Source organism: Varroa destructor, unplaced genomic scaffold, assembly GCF_002443255.2.
Source record: "Varroa destructor unplaced genomic scaffold, Vdes_3.0 BEIS01000002.1, whole genome shotgun sequence".
Lineage (NCBI taxonomy): Eukaryota > Metazoa > Arthropoda > Arachnida > Mesostigmata > Varroidae > Varroa > Varroa destructor.
Genome location: NW_019211455.1, coordinates 33,925,113 through 33,942,537, shown reverse-complemented (window position 1 = coordinate 33,942,537; position 17,425 = coordinate 33,925,113). Strand labels below are relative to the sequence as shown.

At 36.7% G+C, this 17,425-nt stretch overlaps 1 protein-coding gene and 1 long non-coding RNA gene across 3 annotated transcripts; one reads left to right on the top strand and one right to left on the bottom strand.

The window, feature by feature from the left end:
• The first annotated feature begins 157 nt into the window (after positions 1-157).
• Positions 158-8,504, top strand: Fen1 (Flap structure-specific endonuclease 1). 2 transcript variants are annotated; one of them, XR_015319869.1, is made up of 8 exons: positions 158-379; positions 956-1,105; positions 1,297-1,472; positions 2,025-2,215; positions 2,735-2,933; positions 3,161-3,327; positions 7,027-7,269; positions 7,586-7,711. XR_015319869.1 is itself a non-coding variant. In XM_022791896.2 (7 exons), exons 1-7 carry the CDS (start codon positions 298-300, stop codon positions 7,764-7,766), a joined length of 1,146 nt encoding a protein of 381 aa, XP_022647631.1. In that variant the 5' UTR covers positions 158-297; the 3' UTR covers positions 7,767-8,504. The 2 variants fall into 2 exon arrangements, 1 of the variants encoding a protein (XP_022647631.1); XM_022791896.2 differs by lacking the exon at positions 7,027-7,269 and having other exon boundaries at positions 7,586-8,504.
• A 374-nt stretch (positions 8,505-8,878) lies between these two features.
• LOC147757705 (uncharacterized) lies at positions 8,879-16,188 on the bottom strand. Its single transcript, XR_015319870.1, has 2 exons — positions 11,041-16,188; positions 8,879-10,330 (listed from the first exon to the last, which is right to left on the bottom strand). It is a non-coding gene; the product is annotated as an uncharacterized LOC147757705 (long non-coding RNA).
• Positions 16,189-17,425: the final 1,237 nt, after the last annotated feature.

Below are 17,425 nucleotides of genomic sequence, written 5' to 3'. Positions count from 1 at the left end.
GAAAACCGATAAAGCTTAGTTATTCACAGCGACAAAAAACTCAATACAAAAATGCTGCTATACGTTGTGCTTTTACATTATCAGTCCAACACTTCTGTGAGTTAACAGAACCTACATATCATGAATATTCGTTGGTGTATCTAGTAAATTTACTGTGTTAATACAATTGGCGCACAACACTCTTCTTTACTCAACTTGTTTTCAACCTTTTGGCACTATCGGCTTCATTTTATATATAGTACATGTCGATAGGTGTGACCTAATATTTTGAACCTGCATCATACGACCCGGACCACAATGGGAATTTTAGGTTTATCGAAGTTAATTGCCGATGTTGCGCCAGGTGCCATTAAGGAGGGAGAGATAAAGAACTTCTTTGGTAAGCTTTTTCAGCGTTGCAAAAACGTTGCAACATAGCTACGAATTTTGTAAATATTGTGTTCATCTTTTCCTCTCCTATTACCTTCTTTAGTTATTGTTTGCTTTGTGTTTCATACAGATTATATCGATGGTTTAGGCCATTCATTAATCGCTATATAGTGGTATGTCAACGTATTGCACACAAGATGTTCTCTTTTTCCGTATCATAAACGTTAGGTGAAGTTAGCACATGTTTCCTCCAAACGAGTTGCATTACTGATAGCTTAGCTTATCGGTTTGAAAGAGAGCATTTTACTTAGCTCTATTTTCAATTATCTCTTTATAACATTTAGTTGAAGTTATAAACATCTCTGTAAAGAAATTGCAGCTCGCTAAATCCTTCGAACCTGATGTTCAGTACTAGATGTAGCTGATCATGTTACTGCACTTTCCATTAACTATTTTCTTGATAAGCATCAATATTTCCATAGCATTGAAAGTTCTATTTATGCCAGTGCCAAGCTTAGAAACATTTATTAAAAATATCCCCGTAACCGCGAGCTAGCTGAGTATAAACTTTTGATTATACTTTCAGGCCGCAAGATTGCTTTGGATGCATCGATGTGTCTTTACCAGTTCTTGATTGCCGTTCGTCAAGAAAATAACATGCTCACCAATGCTGATGGCGAAACAACTTCGCATCTCGTCGGATTCTTCTACAGAACTATACGCATGATCGAGAATGGTTAGCAATCTAGAAAAAGTAGATTGATGATGTCAGCGGGATTTAATTTTATTGGTCTGAATGCATTTGCTAAAATGTATAACATCAACTTGTATTTTTTTTCAGTGATCGACCCCTTTTTGATTGAAACCTTTGGGATCACATTCAGGATATAACCACTGCATGTACTTTTATACGGTCTAAACTTGTAGGTATTAAGCCGTTGTATGTGTTCGATGGCAAACCACCTGACCTGAAGATCGGAGAACTGGAAAAACGCGCTGAGAGACGTGAAGAAGCTCAGAAAGAGTTAGAAAAAGCTACTGAATTCGGAAATCAGGAGGATATTAATAAGTATCAGAGAAGGCTTGTAAAGGTCACAAAGCAGGTACTGTTATGTGATTTATATGTAAGACACTTATGATTTATGTTAAAATTTACCATTGTCTGCAAAACAAACAACAAGGCACTGCTTGCTGTTTGGTCCTCAGTTCTATTTTATGATATAACGGCATCATGAATATGTAGGACTAAAGTCATTGCCTTTAATATAAAGGTTTCCTAGTGCAGGCAAGTGGTTCGTGCTGTATCCCAAAGCGACCCCTCTAAGCTTTTACTGAGGTTACTTTCATTTATTCGAAGTTGACGTAATTTACGATATCTTTGTGGTGACTAACAATATGCGTTCACTTCCCATAATTGCTTGCGCTTGTGAAACTTTAAAAGTAGCTGGAGGACTTCTATTATCTCTCGTGTGTGGGACCCTGTGTGTTTCAGTAGCCTGATAAGTTCTGTGCATCCTATCGATTTCGCCATGAATATAAGTATATAAAACTTAGTTATTTACCGCCCTAGGATAAAGCAATAAAAAACATAAAAGAATATGAAAGCGTTCTATTGTGGTTATAATATTGGTGCGTCTGTCTTGGTTGCTGTGCAGCACAATGAAGATGCCAAACGTCTTCTTGATCTCATGGGTGTTCCTTTTCTTGAGGCGCCTTGTGAAGCCGAGGCTCAATGTGCCGAGCTGGTGAAAAGTGGGAAAGTATTTGCGGCCGCCACCGAGGATATGGATTGTCTTACTTTTGGGGCACCTATTGTACTTAGACATATGACATTCAGCGAGGCCAGGTGTGTGAACCAGAGAAACTTCTATTATCCCATTTTTATTCTATTACCCATTTTTCCTTAAACGTTCTAATTTGAAGAAAATTATCGTTTTCTCCGAAGACTGTTATGTGCATCATAAAAGAAAACTAAGGAAGTTCCACGTTTGCATGTTTCAGAAGATTTTAATGGTTGTCGATATAATTGGTGAAAAGTGGACATACTAAGGAGGTTATACCAGATACTTATGCTAATATAACCATAGTTGACTTTAGTTAGGGGAGATTGAATTTCTCTTCGTCTTGAAGTTCGCCAAGACTCTCCATTTAACCCAGTAAATTCAAAAGAACATTGATATATTAGGAAAAGGTTGATAGTAGGGCCTCTTGCTGGCCAAACGTAACTTCATAACGAGTTACTAAGACTTACTATTCAATAATTTTACAAGCGTTTCTAGCTGGAAATCGAACCCAGCAGGTTTACTAATATGTGTTATGTGAAGTTTGATACAAAAATAAAACTATATTGTGTTTGTGGTTGTAGGAAAATGCCAATTAAGGAGTTCACTCTTTCAAAGATACTAAGTGAGCTAGAATTCACTCAAAGGGAGTTTATTGATCTCTGCATTTTACTTGGATGTGATTACTGTGAAAGCATCAAAGGTATTGGACCTAAGAGAGCCATTGATCTCATGCGTCAGCATCGTTCAATTGAAAATATTCTTCAGAATCTTGATACTAAGGTGAGGAGCCAATTATTCGATTACATTTTCACATTTACTATTTTATATCATATCCGCTTTTGTTTTGATTTTAGTATACTATTTGTTAATGTCGGTAAAACAGAAAAGTAAACACATTGTTAGATACTAATTAAAGAAGCCAAACTTCTGGCAAATAAGGAATGTGTATATATTCAAATATGAGTTCTTATAATGACAAATAACTGATTCCCAACGTTTTATTTTAGAAATATACCGTACCCGAAAATTGGCAGTTTGAAAGGGCTAGAGAACTCTTTGAAAAACCCGAAGTTACCCCAGGCCAAGAGCTGGAGTTTAGGTGGATGGAGCCTAACGAAGATGGACTGGTAAAATTCCTGTGTGAAGAAAACGGTTTTAACGAAGAAAGAATTCGGCAAGTACTTCTACGTGATATAATAACTCCTTAATCGTTCTGGGTTTAAAATGTCTTTTCATGGCTTCTTGTGTGTGCGTCAAATGCATACCCACCTATCCATAATAGAATATTGGTAATAGGGTATCAAACCGAATAATCAAAATAAGATGTCATAAGCTGAGGGCCAGTCATTATGTTTCTCACAAACACAACAAGTACAGCCTCCTTATATATGGCACTCTTATATTAGCTTATCGCAAAAGTATTAACTATTTAGACGGGTGGCTTTAAAATCGCATCTCTCAAATAATATGAGTCGTTTTGATAGGTCGTTGATGTGACTTGTTGACGTGTTGATATCGTCAAAATGCCTTTATTCAGATTTGAGGTAGAGCAAAAAGATTGAAAATGAATGAAATTTCAGCAAACATTTGCGGCATTTTGCAATTTTGTTACGTTAAAGGCGCAAATACTGTTCGGGCTCATAAAAAATGTGCTACATAGTCAAGATATATTATCAGAAAAATATGATTCTGTTGCTTTCGTTCTAGATATTTCGATGTGGACAGCTATCTTTGTAGAAGTCGACTAATTACGAAAAAAGTTGAAAATAGTATTGCCGAAATTGAGCAAAATCGACAGTTGAGTAGCCGTAACATCGCCAAGGCACTAAACATCTAGCACTTAGTTTTAATTGAAGTTAGCTGGATATAGAGAAAAGCTAAATGGTTGCCAATTGAATCGACGCAAAAGAATTTACTTGATCGAATTTCTATCTATGCAACTTCACAGTGACACAACTAAATCAAACCATCTGTGAAGCGGTTGGTATCAGGCGATAAAAAGTAGATTTCATACGATACTAATGTGCAAAGAAAAAGCGCGACAATTTTTAACAAAGGCGGCGCTCACGTCAAAGGAGGTGATGCTATATGTTTCGTGGGATTAAAGAAAAATCAGACATTATGAGTTTCTACCAAACAGTGCATTCGGATCTCTACTGTCTACGACTAACGCGTCACCGGAAAAAACTGACAGGAATAGAAAACTGGGGCCGTCATCTTCCATGACAATACCAGACCACATAGTCTTCTAGCTACATAACGAACCTGGATAAAAAAATTTAATGCATATGCCAAATAGGCCGAGTCCTTTGTTTCGGTCTCTGCAGAACCGCGTTAATGGTGCTAATTTCAATGGAAAGACGCAATTTTTGGCCAGAAACCATAAAAGTTCTACAATAATGAGATTACGGTGTTATCAAAAAAAATGGCAGAAAGCCGTTGGTTAAAATGGCGCGTATATAGTTTAGTAATATTATGTTAAAATATAAAAAAAAAGTTTTAAACTCAGATTATTAACAGTGATTATCTCAAATTTGTTAGGATACATGCGAACTGATCTAGTCGATGTAATTATTCTTTCATTTACAGAATTAGATTCTTTTACAATAAATTTCAATTATCTATTCCACTGATTAAAAAATAATAGCATGTTTTACTTTGAAAGTAAAGCTGCATTTTTTGTTAAGTAAAACATGCTATTATTTTTTAATCAGTATAATAGATAATTGAAATTTATGAATTGAGATTTTGAAATTGATCATTTTAAGAAGAAATAATCTGTTATGTGTTTCCTGTAGCTTTCTAGGTCATTTTCTTAATTCATACATTTGGTTTCGCCAAATATATTCAGATCGGCTATACACTTTTTCAGCCATTTTTTGAGACCTGTTCCGTTGTCACATGTACAATTGCAACTTCTGTTTGTCAGTAGTCGAGGAAGGCGGTAACCCGTTGGCATTAGATCTAGAGAATATGGTTGGTGCAAAAAAACCTCTTACTCAAACTTATGTGGGCTGGTTTCAACGATTTTTGTCATGTGTGGTCTAGCGTTGTCGTATAGAGATCACTTCGCCTTATTTATATATTTTTTTGTAAGGCTTTGATTGCTTGACGCATTGAATCGTCTTGTTTCTTTCAATACTTTCCCAGTGTATAAGGCCCTTCCAATGGCATTAAACGGTAATTTTTTTGGGAAGGAGATTGGCTTAGCTTCAGACTTAAGCATATCCCCCGGAGCCAGTTAATATACTCTATTTTATATTATAAGAGATACTTTTGATCACTCATAATAATTCTGTATATAGATCTGTCATTCCGTACGGGGCAAGATGCTGAAAGAAAATAAGAAACCATGTTTTCTTGTGCCTTTCACTCAGGGGCAGTCAGGAGACATCCAGGACCATGCTTTTTGATAAAATTCCATAGGTCCAAGATGCCTGGCAATGGCTAAACTATTTATATTTTCAACCAATTAACAAGTTGTTTAACGACTAACAAGCAAAATCTTCATTGACCTAGGATAGCCGACTGGACCATAGTGCGTCCTTTAAAGACTAGATGCCGTTATTGAGTTTTGTAAACCATCTATGAGCAGTTCTCTCAAGCATGGAGTGGACACCGCATATGGCATAAATATCCCTGGCTGTTTTGGTCGCTTCCTAATCTTGGCAAAAGGCGAAATTAAATAAGTGCCAAAAGCGCATTTTTTTTTTACCTGGAAAATAAGTTCGTCGACCTGAGGTGAAATGAGATTCGCTATACAATGGGTTTGGAAAAACGTGTTCAAGTGGAATATTGAAATAAGTTAACAGTCGAGAGTTAAAAGGAAAAACAAACATTTAAAAATCGCCATTACTTTTTAACAGATCCAATATACACGACCTTGTCATAACAACCATAACAACTTGACATTATACGGAGGAGTGAACCCAGCACGAAATCTGCTGTGTTCAAAAAATTGCGTTAATCAAAATTGAAGAAGATTTACTTTTATATTGACGTACTAAAAACTTTAAAAGCTACAGTAAGGGTGAATTTTAAGTGCTATCGACGGCGATAGAGTTATATGTATGACTGTTTCGTGCAAAAACATCAGCCAATAAAATGAAAGAAGAAGCAGTTCCACTCATTTGTTTAATAAGTTTCGTTTTAAGGTAAATATTGAGGGTCAAGTGACAATGTCTGTCAACAAGTGTTTTATATACAGACGCTAACAGGAAGAAATTCTTCAGGAGAAGACCGCAGGAAGGAAAGCTTTTTGTTACTGTGAATTAGTAACTCATCAGTTATCCTTCATTCTTTCTTAGCATGGCGGGTTATTAATGTTTTACGCTACCCGAATGCCTCAGATAGCTTAAAGGAACTGAATTTAGATGTATGAATATAAGTGCTGTTCACGGCATCTTAGTGTCAGCTACCAGGAGAACAAACCAGAACAGGTCAGACTTCCCGCCTCACTGGGCGCACTGAGAATCCGTGAAATGAAGACTGCCATGTTTTCTGCTGTCATTTCACGTTGTAAAGCTTTGTGAAAACAACAAATTCCTTTGTCTCTCCCGTTACACACTACACTCAAGCAAAGAAAGAAGGTGATTCAAAACTATGTTAGAATTAGCCGAAAAGCTTAGAACGTATTAAACTAAGATATACGGTTGCGCGGGCTACAAAGTGTTGCGCCATAAAAATTGAAAGATTTATAGAGACAACTTAATGGTGGCTATGCATAGAGCGCTTACAAATTGCGAAACTAGTAAACTAGCAGAATCATTCTTATGTCAGATCGAAACACGCAGTACTCCCGTATAACAGTACTATTCTAATTGATATTATTATATTAATACTATTATATGTATATATATATATGTTCTTATAGTCCATATATGCCACAAGGTTTCTACGGGCTCTCACCCACCAGAGGAAGCAGCAAAATAACCGACAGCTGATCTGAGTTAAACTGTCGCGGAGGCGCGAAAATGATTCAAACAGGACCTGCAGTTCTTTCTAGACTAGACAGCTATTATGTCGGCAGCACGTATACTTTACCTCGAAATCAGTGTTAGAGAATTTCTGAAATGTTCCCGTTGATTCATCCCAAGTGCAGCTTGAGATCCCAATGGTAAACCCATATAAATTGTAGATATAAAGGTGCTCGCATGCGATTTAAAAAACTCTAATATCGCAAAATGCTGGGCATTCCTTTTCGCTTCTTGTTGTTGCTGATTCTATGTACGTCTTTTGCGATTAACGCAATATTTATGTTGAAAGCATCAATTTCGTGTCCACGCGAAGGTGTCGTCGATGTTTTAAACGGTACATTATAATGTAAAACCTAGATTCGAGAACTTATGTACATAATAGCGAAGCTTAGGCCGATAAGAAGAAGCCAAAAATGTAGTCAGATTATTCTTTTTTTTTTTTTTTTTTTTTTTTAGGAATGGAGCGAAGAAATTACATAAGGGCAAAAATAGCTCACAGCAAGGTCGACTGGATTCGTTCTTTAAAGTTTTACCATCTACGCCTGCCCCTAAACGGAAATTTGACATCAAAAAAGAGGCCGTGTCTTCGTCGAAAAGGAAAAAAACGGGAAATGCACCGTACAAGAAAGCCAAGTAGACTGCATCGCTTGAAAATTAATCTTGCAGGTAGTTTTGCTTCGGTACCTTATTGGTATAAAATGTAATGAAATTTGAAAATCCATGAAATCACTTTAAAGCTTAAGTGCATGCAAAATATCTTTTCAATCAAGACTGCTTAAGCCGTTACTCGTTAAAAGAATCACCGTTGAATGTAAACGCAGGTGGCTTTAATTTCGTAGATTTATAGACACTTATGGAAGAAAAACATTGGCACAATGCTTCAAGTGAGGTGCTCATTTAGCTTGGTTGGAAGTCGAAATCATAAAATGTAATTGAAGGCCTTCATGTCTGTCCTCTTTATACCGGTTTGGATTAAATTTAATAATAGATAGCGTGAAACACCTCTCATGAATTACTGATGCTTATCTCATTTAAATTTAGTAAAATTGGTTGACTTGTCGGTTTGTGCATGTAATAATAATAATAAGTTGGCGAAAAGGACGAATTGTGAAAAACAAAAATACGCGCGACAATATTGCTCAAATCTGCTTTTTTAGGAAGTTTTATTTTTACTGAATTTATTCATGTAACGATTTAGTATAATGCTTCTTTATAATATTTATATCATAAATAAATAAAAGTACAAGCTTTACATGTTTTTTCGCAATACTTGAATACCTACTTTTCAAATTATTCAATATGCAGAAACGGTTCCAGAATCAAATCGCTGATGAGGCTGTAAGAATAAAGCTTATTAGTAATCTATATATTTAAACAGCGTGTATCGCACTTATTAAGATAGTCGTGATAATTATACGTTATCATATTTAGCTCGTCTAACGCTGTTTCGCGGATATAAATATTTTAATTTAATACTCACTATTAGCAGAAGCAAATCGGTAAAGATTTACACCAAATCTGGCTATCTACATTGGTATCTCAAATTTGTGTTATCAGAAGATAATGAAATCAGAGGCGAAGCTATAGTTTAGTGCTTTAAATCGAGATTACATTTATAGTCATCTATTTTATGAAATATATGGAAAACTGGTAAAACACTGGGCAAAGAAGCGTTGGGCAAAACAATAAATTTACACTGTTAGAATCACCAAAGGAATAGAAATTAGGAGGTTAAGGACTACAAAAGAGTTGACTGCAGCTCAGGAAGGGCGAGCTGGTTTATTTATCGAAACCTTTTCGAGCGAAATGAAGCATGGATAATGTGCTCCCCGTCGTTTCAATGCAAGATTCTTTGGAGCACATGTTCTGTAAAATGCTATGCATATATTTTGTTTTTTTATTAATTTAGTATTATTAATTATACTCGATACATATAAAATTTAACAACGTAAAATACGGTCATCGGCACAGAAGCTTAATACCAAATTAAAATCATTATGTCCCGTCCTATATTTTTACAAGGAGGACGATACATGGAGAGATATTGTTGATAGACAACGTTTTGCATAACACAGGGTGCGAGGTTCTCATCATCATCATCATCGGCAGCGTTGAAGGCAAGTTGAACGCCTAAAAGGAAATGTAATGAGGTCTATGAACCTAGTACCGAATCACAGCGAGTTGGCTGCTTTGCTCACTGTTCCATCAGGCGGTGTTGGTCATTTCCGACTCATACTCGCGGATGAAATGACGGTAAACTTCTGTTTTTTAAAGTCAGGTTTTCGCTCTTGCTCCTCGATGAATATCGGCGTGTTAAAGAGTAAGTAAACTATCCTGTTTCTTGGTTAAGAATACAAGCTTAGAATACATACTTCAAGACGTTTGGCTAAGCTACCGTACAATAAATAAAAGATCACTTTTAGATCGAAGATCGCCAGCGCTGTTTTACCCGAAAGCTTCCTTTGATCACTAATTGATGTGGCTGTTACCAGTGTCATCTGTGTTTTTTGCGAAAACGTTCGCTGCGTGTCAGGCCGTCGGCTTAATTTTATTTCGGGGCTTTGGGATCAGCACTAGTTTGCTTCCTTCCATGCGTCCGGAAAAATTACTTGTCACAGGATATCATTTGCTAACTTCTGAAAGATTTTTGGCCATCTTTTGATTAGCATACGGACCACCTCTGGCGGCACGCCGTCCGGTCCAGATGCTTTGCCCGTCGTTAGCTTTCCTCATGCTTCTGCCGCTTCTTCAAGTATCACTTCACAGATGCCTCGCTCATCAACCTCGAACGCTGTGTCACCATTCCAGGGCTGCGTTGAGAAGAGACTCTTTATTCCGCATTCACCAGTACGTCAGAAGGGAGCGGTGGCGATTTAATCTTCATTCTGCTCATAACTGTTTAGTACGGAGGTCCGAAAGCGTCTCAGTCGACCGCCTCAATAAGTTTCCGCCAGGATCTTTTCTTGCTTCGTCCTATGCATCGTTTTAGCTTATTTCGGGCGTCCTGGTACTACCGGAGCTGTTGTAATGCTTTCTGTTCTGTTTCTGGTTGTGGGTCGTTTATGAGCCTTTGCTAGCTTCTTGGTCATGTGTAGATGCGTCTTTTCCTCAAACGTGTTTTCCGCGACTCGGCGCCACGGTCTTCCGCAAGTTGATATCGAGCTCGAGGTCAATGACATACCTTGCTGAAGATGATGTCGACTAGCGGCATAAAGAACAAAGTCGTTTTCTGTATAGGACAAGACTTACTGACGAACAGCGCTCTCGTTGAGTGGATTACCACAGAGACTAAAGGTAAACCTAGGTTATCATTCTAAGTAAGGGCTCTGATACGCTTGGAGGGATTAAACTTTGATACAACGTCATCGATGGTTATTTTGCTCATCTGAAGTATGTTCTTGAGCAGCCCACTATGTTCTGAAGCACTTTCGTCCGAACTATTTTGAAAACGCAGCTTTTTTCTGTGTCATGTGGATTTTATATTGGAAATCAACAACTGCTACACATATTTATATATATACGTAAAAGTTGCTGATATGTATGTGCAATATATGCTGGGATTTGTAATTATAGACCCTACTCAGACAGAGCGTGTCAATTTGGGTTGATTACTGCTGATCGGCAGAGTTATCCAGAAAAAACTCACTCGAGGGGCCCCCACGAATTCTACGCGTGAATATTAGATGCCTTATGTAACATTCGCAGGGGACACATGCACTTATATGGCTATATAGCTATGTAAGGTGGCGTAAGAGAGCAACAACAGTTAAAATCAACTGACGACTAAATAGTGCTGACAAAAAGCCTGAAGTCAGTAACTTGGACGTCACTTTATCTGTGACTCTTTTACTATAGACATTCCTCCTTATTCAGCTTAGTTTTCCCTACCTGATAAAATAGTTTACACTTACCAACTCTAGTTGCAACTGTGTTTCGGCACCGGCTGTTCAGAGTACGCTGGACGTATATCAGGAGGATCTTCGAGGAGGTAGATGAAATGCTCGTACCAGAATGCCGTTTAGTTCCTCAAAGATAACGCCCGCCCGCAAGTTTTGCAAGGATCCAAATTAATAATTTACAACAACATCTCTTCCTTGTAATACCCCACCAGCTCGAAGGCTCTTTGAAATCATCTTTCCTTTTCGGTAGCAGAGACGTTAGTACATATACAAACTCTTTTTCGTTTAAAAGTACCGGATTATTACAGTCACAAGAACATTTTACATAATAGTAATTAATAGTAATAAAAATGACTTTAGCTTCTCAGCATTTATAAATATTAGTTGAATAGCTTTCTGTCTAAAGAACACGTTTCGCTAATGAAGGTACCTAAGGTTGCCCCTAGCCTTGTAAGTTGACAGTGTCGTCGTCCAACGTGTCCATCTTTATGTAAGTATTACTAGCAAAACAGGTTACGTTGGCACAACAGTTTTAGCACGTGAACGCACTGGCCTTATGAGAGAAAGGATAATGCGGCTGAGTGGGGACGATAAGACCAACAAGGGCAGGGGCGAGTGTGAGCTACTCTTAACTTAGACGACGCAGCTTCGTAAACAACATCGAACGTCGATATCGAAAAAATCGCCTAATTGCTTCTCTCAGCTAGTTTATGCATGTAAAGACATCCTAAAAAAGAAAGGCATAATGCAATGATAGACAAAACTAACCTGCGTAATGGAAAATCGAGTTTGGTTACGTGATCGAAAAAAACACCGCTAGAAAATTCACATTCGAAACGAACGTTTATTACGCCATTTTACAACCACCTATTCTGCTATAACGCTATAATGAGCATAAGAGAACATGTGCATACAACATTTTTTCTTGACTTTACAAGAAGTTCATTCAGGATTGCATTAATGTCCTAGATAAGGCGCCAATATAATTATACAATTATTATGATGAGTGAAATAATGAAATATTTTTATTGTTCTAATATCAATAATGATTGCGATTCGCTACTTCTGTCCAAGCCATTGCATATTCCTTTGTGTATTTTTTTTTACTAGATGCAGAGCTTTCGCTAGTAATGGTGATATCGAGAGCTCTTGAGACGGTATAATGCAAGCACCGCAAAAGAGAAAAATTGTCTTCTGGTTGCTTTCTCCGTAAAGCTGTCTATATTAATATTTGCGGCTTCCCCATCAATTTATGGCAATTGGAATTCAAAGTACATATTTGGGATTCTTATTTTTCTATGCAAGCTATCCCAATGTTATAGCTTTTTATTATTTTTTCGTTTCCGATTTCTTGGTCTGTAGAGCAAAAAATGACCTAGTTAGTTATCAGTTGAGACACCGTACTTTGTGCTGACATTCGAATTTCGCAATATTCAAATTTCTGAATTAATATTTAAGTGCGTTTTATCGCAACAAAGCTTACATTATCTGACACCAGTATTGCTGCTCTAGAAATGTATATGTACTGTGATACGGTCACATATAATAATAAATATAATATATAAATAAGTAAAACATAATCATGCTACAGTTCACCCAACAAAAGCCTATGCCTCTAGGTAATTATATGTAGATATGGGAATTATAGATGCAATTACTATTGTGACATTAATTCCAATTACATTGAATTTTTGTAGGTTTACATTTAGTGGACTCTTGTTTTTTAGTTGTTTGCAACTGAATCATTTTAAGCAATGAGCAAGTGAACTGCGTACACTTAGCGCAATTTAAAGTTGGGCTTTGAATGTTTTTTTGCCTCAGAACCAAATTGCAAGAAAACTGGACTATTGCTGCCCAGGCCAGGAGACACCCTAATGTCAAGCACTTCTCTTGTCTCTATTTTATTGTCTATTCGAAGCGCTGGGAGGATGATATAGGTGTCGTACGGTACTTGACTTGCTTTAGCTGCTACTTACCACTACCGAATTGAGTAATCCAAGAAATACCTATGAATCTGAAAAGCATATTTTCATTTATCTCGATCGACCCTTGGCTCAGAGTGCACTACGAGCAGAGACACTACTACGAAGGCCACGAGGTGCGGCGAAGCGTGCGAGGGCTGTACGAGTTGGCGATTATTATTTGGACCTTTCCTTTTGGAAATCGCGGTGGCCGTTTTAAGAGCGGCCAACAATAAGTAAATAAACTTTTATTTAATTACTGTGACTTCCTTGCAAATGATGAAACTCATAGGAGTTAAGAGACGCGCTTGATGCTAGCATTTCTAAAAAAACATTCATCGTTTACGTCAGCTAGAGTCCAGACGCTATGTTGAAGTGGGACTAAAATAAAGCTAAAATATTTTCTACTATAATATGAAGAAGAGCTGTGGCAGCTGTTAAGGCTAGCATTTTCTGACGTTCTGTTTATAGATCAGGGGAGATTAACGTTATTTAAGTGTCGTTCAAAATAAAATACTGAATTCCTGTTTAATGGGTGATGAATATGGTAAAACAATAAACCGAGCCAGTTTACTGAAAGATAATAAAGTATTTGAAGAATCTATTCTTTTACTGTAAGTTAATTAACCGTCACTTGTTAGATAGACAATACACAAAAAGCAGAAAATGTCTTGAACAACGGCGCGTCCAGTACAGGGCAATGGTAAGTATGTGCATTAGTTACTATTCTGAGTATGTGCAATACTTATTACTTCTTACAGTTCGTTTTACTAGTATATTCTTTGTTTCGCAATTCTAAGATTATTTCTAATTAAATTTATTGGTTTAACGAAATTATTCGTGCACCTAAAAATATTTCCAAATTTTTGGAAATTAGATGATAGAATAATTATCATTTTGCTTTTCGTCCATATGACATACATTGTAGGCTGCTGACTGACCAAAACTTAGAAAGACTTCCAAAGGTGATATGTGTTTTTATAGTTCATTGTTTATGGTGTCAGCTAGTCCATAGCACCAAACTATAGATGTTTGTTTGCTCAATACGTGTCATCCTAGATATGGGAAAGCGTTCCACCTGTCGCATCTAACACCATTTTAGATTTTTGCTCAAAATTTTGAAGAACAGAGTGCGAATGCCATTTAGACTGACACCGTGGTGAAGACCCTACAATTGGCGATAAAGAGGTGGATAACTAAGCTTTCAGAGATTCCAGTTTTGCCTAAATTTTTAAAGACACAGCTGCCTACGCAGAAAAATGCCCATAAAATATTAACAGGCACACACATTTAAAAGTATGGGCTTCATTTCTTTCACACAACCCGTTTCCTTCGGCTCAGCAATGCTTTTAGTGAACAAACCCGTTTACTCCATAGGATATAGTTTACCCGGCCTTGCTGACCGTCCTTGTTTGACACAAAGCCAGCAAGAGAAATCGGTAATGACAACTTAAAAATGGTCTTAATCTAGGAAAAATAACCATATATGTCATATCAGGAAACTAATACCGATAATATTCAACCGACAAGTTAATTGACCCAATTTTTAGTACATGCGCACAAATAAAGGGAAATGGAACATCAACGCGACTTTTGTCATAATCATTGAAAGTTACCAAGCATTCAAAGTGTCTTTATTAAAAAAAGATGTTCGTTATCTGTCTGTCTTTCACTTTTACCACTTGTACCTAGTCGTGTTTTATTAGAAAATTAGAATCCTATCAATTAGAAAATCCTAGAAAAATCCAGTCATTTTAGTAATAACTTAATATATCATGAAATTAAAATTATTTTTTATTGAATAAATACATAATTTTCGTTATTCTTACATAGGATCATCGGCTACACGCCTCATTATACAAAATAATTATATTTTTTCGCAAAAAACGGGTGTATTGAAGGCAGCCATTAATAAACAAAGGAGCGTAGATTACTTATGTATAAATAACAGGCGAGACTATTCACAAATAAAAGGTCACAGTATCCTGGCTTAGTGTTTTTACGTATCTGACTTCTATATTCTTTAACCTCAGCAAAAATGAATAGTCTGTCACTTTTTAAAGGATAACGCTGGTAAATACGATTAGCGAATATCATACTATGCCGTTTGGATCGAAGAGTGATCTTAATATATGAAAAATACTTTTCTAGGGTGTTATCACTATTAGGTTGAAATCTGAGCGAAAGCGATTAGGTAGATGTATGTTATCTATGAGCGATGCATTCCTACAACAGCAGTATAGAACTCAACAATATCCGTGCACAGCATGACCAAAATCATGCCTGTACTCTGTTCGAAACCTGTATTCAATGTACTGAAACTGAGTAGCTAAAATGCCATCTGTTTATTTAAACCGATATGCATACACATCCTTGTCCTTTTTACACGTGCTCTTCACATACAGTACACAGAAAGTAAAAAAAAATAACGTTCTCATGCATGAAAAATGTACATGCAGCTGGATTAAAGAAGCATCATGTATGTAATCGATAAAAAAGACTCTAGATATGTTAGTACTTGGTATTTTGTGAACCCTAATCTGGTTTGCGCGATGTCCTGCTTCCCTACTGAATTAAATATTACAATTTCATTTAGTTAAAGTTTGGGCGTAACACGTTTATCGTAGTACGCACAGTAACCCAAGGACAAGAGACAAAGCAAAAAAAGCAAATGGTAACTCTTTTTTTTTACCTATGAAGAAACCCATTAATTAAAAAGTTGGGCAATTAGTCTCTTCGCAATTCAGCATCTTGTATGGAAATAAATTTCCCATTTTACGCCTGAGTATCGGTACGTCAAGCCAACGATTTCATGAATGACAATTGTTTCATAAACTATTTACTATGTCCTAGATAAAATCTGATCTCCTCTTATCAATTTTATGTAGTCAATATTGTCGTTTGAAAATCTTGATAATCGTTTTTAGCTTATCGGAATATTTTATATTCTATTTGCGAGTTAATAAACATAAAGCAACCTAATGCAAATCATAAAAATAATTAGTTTAATTGAATATTTATTAACATGCTGTCGACGCCCAAGGTAGCCAGAACTGTCAAGTCACAAATAGCCAAGAACAGCACTGCCAGCAATAATGACTGTATGTTACAGCGAGAAACAAGCTTTTCCTTTAGTTACGGCTGAATCACTTACAGACACATTAGAATGAAGCACGTCGCGTTCACTGATCCTTTACGAAATCGCTTTATTTCAGAGATAAAACTTGCAATTGGGATAGTTTTCTCACCTTTTATAGAGGTAAGAGGGAAGGAATAGAGCTAGGAAACATTACGTCGAATAAGCAAAATTTATGAGGCAGTAAACTGACATGTATACAACGTATTGTTTTCAGTTTAGGCTCTTTGTGACGCCGTTGTTGCCTCTCAGCTTGTTTCTAGTTTCTGTCGAATAGTGACAAATTGCGATTACTAGACCGAAGTGGTCTTTAAAACAGTTTACCTTAGAGCGCAATTCAGAGATTAGCTAAAGAGATAGTAAAGGCGACCTTACGAACAAACAGTCCGTTCAATAGTACGGTTATATTTCTTCTTAAAGGCAGTACACTTCTTGTCTGGAATTTGGGAAGGAATTCTGCAAGGAATTTGGGAACCATGAGATTTTGATAAACGTTATTATAAAATTCGATATTTTTAATTACAAGGTATCTAAAAATGTAACGGTTTAATACAGATTGGCAGTGACCTAATTAACTGGCTTATATGTAGACCGAAGTCGATGTGATCGTAAGACCTGAATTATCACAGAAGGAACTACAAAAAAGGTCATATAACTTGAAGTGTATTTATTAGGTAGTTTGTGAGAGCTTAAAGGCATACACTTTTAAATAGGAATGATTATGTCGTACGGCCATTACATACACACATCATCCACCGCTCGGTGAAAAATTAAGTGATCATCGTCCTAACCAGAAAGACCACACAGCTTCAAGCAATCGGAATAGAGTCTATATCGAATCCAAACTTGAAAAATATCTTTTATATCAATATGAAAAACCCCAAGCTAAATAGAAGAAAACCGAAACAAGGTTGTCGAAGATCCTTCGAACAGCATGGCGCCCTATTACCGGGGGCACTATTAATTTTGCCATAAAAACTACAATTTGTCAAACAGTTCCCTATCCGGTTTGTTCAACACTGATCCATCATTACTTTAATAAGGTCTCCAATTAAAAGAGAGTGGGTAATTCAGTTATACATATTGGAAAAGTCGAAGTTTCCAGTAAAATTTTTCGCCCTAATTTTCAAATTACGTAATAATAAAATAAGTTATTGACTACTGCGGCAGGCAGTACTGCCGTTGATCTCCTTTTCATGAACTCATGTTCGTCGGCATCAGAAAACTGTCTCGATATTATATAGGCTACAGCGGCGCCGACTGTAAATTTTTCGTAGACCAAGTAAGCTATGGAATCTCG